We start from the raw sequence: 7,050 nt of genomic DNA, 5'->3' as shown, positions 1-7,050 counted from the left end.
CCCCGGCCCCCCAGGCTCTCCGCCCGCCCCCCCAGGCCCGGCTGTGCCCCGGCCCCCCCTCACCCAGGCTCTGCCCCACCGGGGTGCTGAACGGATTCCCCAGCAGAAACTCCATCTTGGGATGACAACAAACAGCCGGCCCGGCCTCCGCTCCAGCTGCGGCCTCCTCCTCGCCCTGACCGGCACCCTCACTGACCAACCGGGGACTTCGCCTCCGTCAACAGCCCGCCCACCGAACCCCCACTGGCCGGGACACCCACCTCCCCCGACCGCATTGGGGGAGGACCATGCCAATCACCGTCAGTACTGCCTCCCCGCCCGCTCCGCCAATCAGCGCCCCCGCCCCAGAGTTACATTGACATAAGAGAGGCAGGAACCCCCTCTACCGATACCCGCCATTGGACAATCCTCCACTAAGCCTCCAATTCTATTGGGCAATGGCCACACCAGTCCGCTGAAGCTCCAGCCCTCCTATATCTAGAACCGGTTCTGATTGGCCGACACTGCTTCTTTGCCTTCTGATTGGTGTAAAAGCTTCAGCCCCGCTTTTCGAAGTCACCCCCCGAACTGAGCTGCGATTGGCAGAGGCGGCCTGTCACGTGACGGAGAGAGCCTCTGAGGTCCCCCTGCGCCTGAGATCACATGACTCTGCTTAGCAACCGCGCAGGCTTCCTTAGCAGCGAGCCCTAGTGCCCCTGGTGTGGGACGAGCTGGCGGGACCTCCGAGTGTCACTGGGGCCGGGTGTCTGGGGAGCGCGTGGCCGCCTTCGTCAGCTGCTGCGCCCTCCACCTGCTGGGCAGCTTGGGCTCTGGCTGCCTGGATCATCGCCTGGCCCCGCGGCTGGCCGGCTGAGCCTCTAGGGAGCTAGCAGTGGCTGGCTGTGGGTGGGGGGCAGCCTGAATGGGTAGGTGGACAGGTGGCTGCGGGACAGGCTGGGCGGCCAGGGAGTGGATGGTTGCATGGCAGAATGGGTGGCAATTGGGCAGGTGGCTGTGTGGCAGACTAGTCTCACGCGTGTGTGTAAATCCCCCCCCCCCCAGTCTGAGTGATGCCAGAATTTGCAGCGTCAGATGGGCGTAGAAACCTGTTACTGGTAATTCTCACATGCACATTATACCATCTCTTGACTGGTACATCTAGTCTTATTAGGCGGCGACATTCACCCCAGTGTGGAGGCCCAACATAGAGCCTGGTACATGCCCTCTCCACTAGGGTGAATTTCACCCATAGATCCTTGTAGTAGTGGGATGGGCCCTCTTCTGCTCCTTTGGAAGGCTGTGGCAACTGCTCATGGATGGTTGTGGGAAGACTCATTGTGCCCAAAGCTGCAGTTCTTCCGCATGGAAATTTCTCCTTAAACTCGATGCAGGTTTTCTACATGGGATCAGGATCGGGCCCATGAGTTTGCCAGGCTTCTGGCCCTGCGCTGGGTAGCTGTTTAGTAAAGTCTAATAAGTCTGAGTTGAGTGGTGCAGGATTGGGCTCTCTGAATATCCCACTGTGCTATTGTTTCTTTGTATACTGCGTGCAGTTCAGTGAACACATTGAAAAAGGTAACGGTGGGATACTGTTTGTTCTGCTCGTGAAGGCCTGTTTCGTGTGAAAATGAGTCGGTTATACGATACCATAGAGCCAAATGTGATTGATGAAAAGATGCTTCAAAAAGCTGTGGAAGAGCAAGGGCCCCAAGAGGAATTAGGACAGCTTGCCAAAAGGGAAGGCATCGATTACAAAGATGTCATAGAGCTACAGCTTGATTTTAGAAGTAAGTATCAGATTTTTTTTTTAATTAAAGGATAATAGTAGTATGTTTGAAGTGACAAATTGGCCATTAAATAATTGTGACTAGCCTGGAATTTGTCATGTAAACAGTAAGTGACTAAATTTACATTTTTTAGCTGTAGCCATATGAAATAGTTACAATATTAGGGGCTGGATGGCTTAGCTGAATGGTAATGGGCTATAAAGCTTCTCAACTCTGTTATTATTAATTATTATTATTATTTAATATTTATCTCATGGTGGCACCTAATGGCAACAACCAAGCTTGGCCCTGTTGTGGTAGGCCAAATCAAATCCAACCCAAGCTTCTGGTAACCACAAGTTGTCCTCATCTGATGGCACTTGAGTAGCTTATGGTGGACACAGTCCAGTTCAGAGTGGACGAGCATCTATATTAAAATAATATCCCAGCACCACAATAGGTATTGATTGACAGCTTTGTTGAAGGGCTCAGCAAAGAGGCCAAAGATTTAATTGGTGAAGGAGACTGAACTACCCCACTTGCCCTTCCCATTGCAGGTCTAGGTACATCCAGAGGTGGTGTGGGAGAAGTGTGCCCCATTACTGTGTCGATATAGGAATTCGGTCCCTAGCGTTGTCAAACCAGCAGTAAATTAATACACAAAAATTAAAATAAATTGATGGGCAAAATGTACACTTAATTTGTTCATGCAGTTATCGTGATGGTGTGCATGCCAATGAGGTAATGGTGTGTGCAAATGATGACTTCTGGTAATTTGCACACACCATTTCCTGATTTGTGCATGCATTTGCTTGCAAGTGGAGTGTGCAGTTGTGTGCACATATTTCAAATGAAGTTGCATGAAGAATGTTAAAAAAAAAATCATGCCATGTTTGTCTGAGGTCAAAACATGTTTTTTATGTCGTTTTCCTCTTCTGTATTTCTACTCTTACTTTTTATCTCGATTCCCACTCGTATAAAGAGAAGGGAAATGAGAATTTCCTATGCATTCCATCACTATGACCCCAATGTTTTGCTGTAATCCATATCAGCCTGCCCTCATGTGTCTAATTTTCTCCAAGAATCAAAATGCAATAACTCTTGTTTTCACTCCAGACAGAAGACTATACGATGCATAAAAATTGAGTTGTAATTCTCATAGTAGTTCCACCTTGTTCTCATGCAGTGATTCCATAACCTCAGCAGGTGGAGAGCATTACAGAATGTGGGGTAACTTTATAATGTGATAGGGTAGCTGTTTACAATTAGGTCCTACCCACCAGTAGCCTGCAACTTCAGAGGAAAGTACTGTCTCATTCCAAGCCTCACTCTTTAAGTTAGAACTCAAAGTGAAGGTCAAGACCTTCTTGTAGTGAATCCATAAAGCCACTCTTGACTGCAGTGTTGCAGTCAGCATCCCCTCAACGACTTCCTGGCAGTACTGATTAGCAGTGGGCAGTGTTGCAAGACAATGAGGTTATCCCAGCTGTTTCAATCTAAACCCTCATCTAGCCTAAGGACCTTTCAGCAGTCTCCACGGTGCTTTTCACACACCAATGCACCATCATAATCTGCTCAAAGAGGTAATACTGGGCATGTGTCCTTAGTACAACATAGTGTGCATTGCAGCTAAAGTCTGGCGTGTGTGAACTGCAGCATTTTTTTGTGTGTGTTTAGATATCCTGAAGATTGATAACCTATGGCAGTTTGTGAATCTGACTAAACTGCAGCTAGACAACAACATCATTGAGAAGATAGAGGCATTGGATAGTCTGGTCCACCTAATCTGGCTTGGTAAGAGTTAGGGGTATGAGGCTGGCTTCACCTTGCACTGGTGTAAAGCAGGAGCAATTCCATTAAAATCAGTGGAGTTACACTGGTGTAAGTGAGATCAGATTCAGGTCCATGTCATAACTGGAAAGAGGCAGTTAGTGGTACTGTCAGTTGATGGCTCAGCTTTTAGTATATGTTAAATGTATTTTGCTTGATAGTTGAAATGAAATTGGTGTCTGTAGATTGAGTATGCTGCACTTCTAGAATGAAATAGAATTGTACTTTGAAATGCCTACGCAAGATTTTAAATTCCACTGTAACGGTGTTTGGAAGGAGATACTGGCAACAATCACCCTATGCTAGCACGGGGAAGGGTGATAGAATATGATGGGATGTACCAGGTATTTGTTGCCCTCAGATGGAGACCCTGCGACCTTGGTGCACCCTGCCCAAAGAAAGTCTCCTTCTGGGGAAAAAAGCACAGAGTTTAGACCTCCAGGAGCTGCCAAGAAAGGCCACTTGGGATCAGCTATGGGTGGAACCAGTGAAAATCAGACCTCCAGCAGCTAGAAGGACTGGGAGCAGCCAGAAACCAATCAGGGCCCAGCAGGCGGGATAAAAAAGGCTGGCTGCTTCCAGGGACTAGTTCTGAGTGATGCTGGGATGGAGGAGGAAGGAGGTCCATCTGGCTTAACCCAAGAAGCCTGGCTGAACTCTGACTGCGCCTTTGTTGTTTGAGCCAACAAAAAGCCTGTTTTGTACTTTGTGGAATGTAAGGCCCCAGAGTGGGCCATTTGGAGTCAAGCATTAATGTGACTGCTGTAAGACTAGGCGAGCTCATGTTGCGAGATGCTCCACTGGCTCAGGCAAGCCCATGACAGACTTGGGGCCTGATTCACTACTGCATTGATTTCAGCGGTGGTACACCAGTGTGAAGCTGGAGTTTGGCCCCCAGCCCAGTCCTGCTTACTCAGTCCTTGTTCAGGCAAAGACCCATTGAAGTAAATCAACGGGTGTTTTGCCTGAATGCACACTCCAGGCTGTGACACTGTGAGGAGAGGTTTGGAGCACCTTCATTGCTGTTACCCCAGACTCAGTCATTTGCTGGTACGTTCAGGAGGATGCAGCTGATAAATCTGGTATCGTGGTAGGGGGCATTTTGCCAGATATGCCTGTTATGTTTGGTAGCATCTAAGTAATAGAGATAGAGATCTATCCTTCTCTGGCCACTATTCTGAGTCTGCCAGTAGAATCCTACAACTCTAGCTTCCATTTATGATCTAGCTGCTTTACTAGTATCAGGAATCGGTTTGCAAAGAGTGTTATTTTGGGCATATCGACCTATTTGAAATAAAACAAAACCCATCCTGATGATGTCATCGTGCGGCTCTAAGAGGCTGGAACTTGAACACAGTGGAGCTCAGTTCTACTGCGAACAAAAGCGTCTCTCACCATCTGCGGCTCCACAATGAAAACAGGATGTTATGCCCCGTCTCAAACACTGCTCAGGGGGACATTCCCCAGGGATACAGTCAGCTCTCTGAAGTGCCCCTCAATGTAATTGGCAGAGGACATGGATATCATAAAATCTTTTTTTTAACTAAAGTATTAAAAATATATATTTAAGAAAACATTTTAGGGGAGATTGAGATTTTCAAAGCTGCCTGTCCATCTTCTAGCTTGGAAAGTCTCATTTTAGGGTGTCATTTTCAAAAGAGCTTAATTGACTTAGGAGCCTAAGTCCCAATTTCAAAAGTGATTCAGGCACTTCGGAGCCAAAGTCTCATTGAAAGTCAATAGGAGGTAGGCTCCTAAGTGCCTAAGTCTGTTGAAAATGGGAAGTAGGCTCATAGGCGCCGACTCCATGGGTGCTCTGGGGCTAGAGCACCCATGGGGAAAAATTAGTGGGTGCTCTGCACCCACCGGCAGCCAAGCTCCCCTCCCCGCCCTACCTCACCTCCTCCCCTGAGTGTGCCGCGTCCCCGCTCCTCCGCCTTCGTCCCAGTGCTTGCCGCCGCCAAACAGCTGTTTGGCGGCATAGTAAGCAGGACCAACTCTAGGCACCAGCAAACCAAGCACGTGCTTGGGGCGGCACAATTTCAGGGCGGCATTTTTTTTGCTTCGGCAGTTGCACTCTCAGGGTTTTTGTTTTGTTTTTTGTTTTGCTTGGGGCGGCAAAAAACCTAGAGCCGGCCCTGGTAGCAAGCTCCGGGAGGGAGGAGGAGGAGTGGGAACGTGGCGTGCTCAGGGGAGAAGGCAGGGCTGGGGAGGGCATTTGGGGAAGGAGTCAGAATAGGGGCAGGGAGAGGGCGGGGTTGGGGCGGGGACTTTGGGGAAAGGTTGGAATGGGGGCGGGGCAGGAGGGGGTGGGGGGGGGGGGGGGTCGGGGGGGGGGGGGGGGGGGGGGTCAAGCACCCACCGGCGCGAGTAGAAGTCGGCGCCTTTGAGTAGGCTCCTAAATCACTTATACAAGTTTGAAATTTTTACTCTAGATCTTTATATAAGTTTAGGTGCTGAATGGGATGTTCTTGAAGAATAAGATGAGTGAAAGTATTCATGAGTCAAATAGCCACAATGGGCAAACTCTTCCTGGTGTATCTCCACTGATTTCATTGGGGTTGCATGAACTGAGAGCAGGAGTTGGCCCAGGGTGCATCACCACTAGGGTGATGGTTTTTTGATACAGGTAACAGTCTAAGGGAAAGGAAGCTAGCTGGTGCTATCAAATTTGTTGCAGAAATTTTCTTGTAAATTGCATCTCTTTAGGCATTTCCTAACCCATTCCCCTGTGCTATGCACTTCCATACAAGAGATGTAGGTGGATTTCTTCTCTACGTCTCTTGCTCTGTGTCACTAAAAGGTAGAAGTCATATGCTGGTCGTGCACACGGCCTCTGGGCAGAGGAGGACTTCAGTGACTCCTCTGTCTGATTTAAGAGTTACATGGACAAGTGGTAGAAAAAGTTGCATCTATTCCTTCTTTGCCAAAAGAGTGGTGATTTTATGCAGATCCTTGAGAGTAAAGGGGAAAGCCTTTCTTAGGGCTTCATCAGGAATACTGATCACTGCCAGGGAAAACAATTCATATATATGCTAGACGCAAGGTACAAACTGAACTGCAGGCCCCAAGCAATGATGTTTAGTTGAAGATAAATCACACGATTTGCTTGTAAAACTTCTTGACTTATAATTTTTTTTCTAGATTTGTCCTTCAACAATATTGAAGTCATTGAAGGTCTGGAAGCTCTGGTTAAACTGCAGGACTTGAGCCTCTACAATAATAGAATATCTAAGATTGAGAATCTGGACACGCTACAAGAACTACAGGTCTTCTCTATAGGAAACAATAATCTAACTGCTTTGGAAAATGTAAGAATCCCATTGTTTTTGCCAGTGTTTCCTTCCTTCCTTATCTATCCCTATACATAACAATTATCTATCCCTATATCCGTCTTCCCCTCCCTCCATCCCCATATATACCCATTGTCCATCCATCCCTTTCTCCCAATATATACCTATTATCCATCCATTCA

The 7,050-nt window shown here is 48.0% G+C and overlaps 2 protein-coding genes across 3 annotated transcripts in view; one reads left to right on the top strand and one right to left on the bottom strand.

Annotated features, from left to right (window-relative positions):
* The window catches only part of TOM1L2 (target of myb1 like 2 membrane trafficking protein), a 68,866-nt gene extending 68,727 nt beyond the window's left edge, over positions 1–139 (bottom strand). For both annotated transcript variants that reach the window (XM_024215027.3, XM_024215028.3), the window contains exon 1: positions 64–139. In XM_024215027.3, the coding sequence (XP_024070795.1) occupies positions 64–115 (52 nt within the window). In that variant the 5' untranslated portion in view covers positions 116–139. The remainder of the gene's footprint in view (positions 1–63) is intronic.
* A 1,467-nt stretch (positions 140–1,606) lies between these two features.
* DRC3 (dynein regulatory complex subunit 3) overlaps positions 1,607–7,050 on the top strand; it is a 19,468-nt gene continuing 14,024 nt past the window's right edge. Inside the window, exons 1-3 of the mRNA XM_024215041.2 lie at positions 1,607–1,766; positions 3,423–3,539; positions 6,720–6,886. Of these exons, the coding sequence (XP_024070809.1) occupies positions 1,607–1,766; positions 3,423–3,539; positions 6,720–6,886 (444 nt within the window). The remainder of the gene's footprint in view (positions 1,767–3,422; positions 3,540–6,719; positions 6,887–7,050) is intronic.

Source organism: Terrapene carolina, unplaced genomic scaffold (genome assembly GCF_002925995.2).
Source record: "Terrapene carolina triunguis isolate 2854851 unplaced genomic scaffold, T_m_triunguis-2.0 Scaffold93, whole genome shotgun sequence".
In the NCBI taxonomy this organism is placed as follows: Eukaryota; Metazoa; Chordata; order Testudines; family Emydidae; genus Terrapene; species Terrapene triunguis.
Note: the sequence above shows the minus strand (reverse complement) of the source record. Positions and strands in the feature narration are given on the sequence as shown.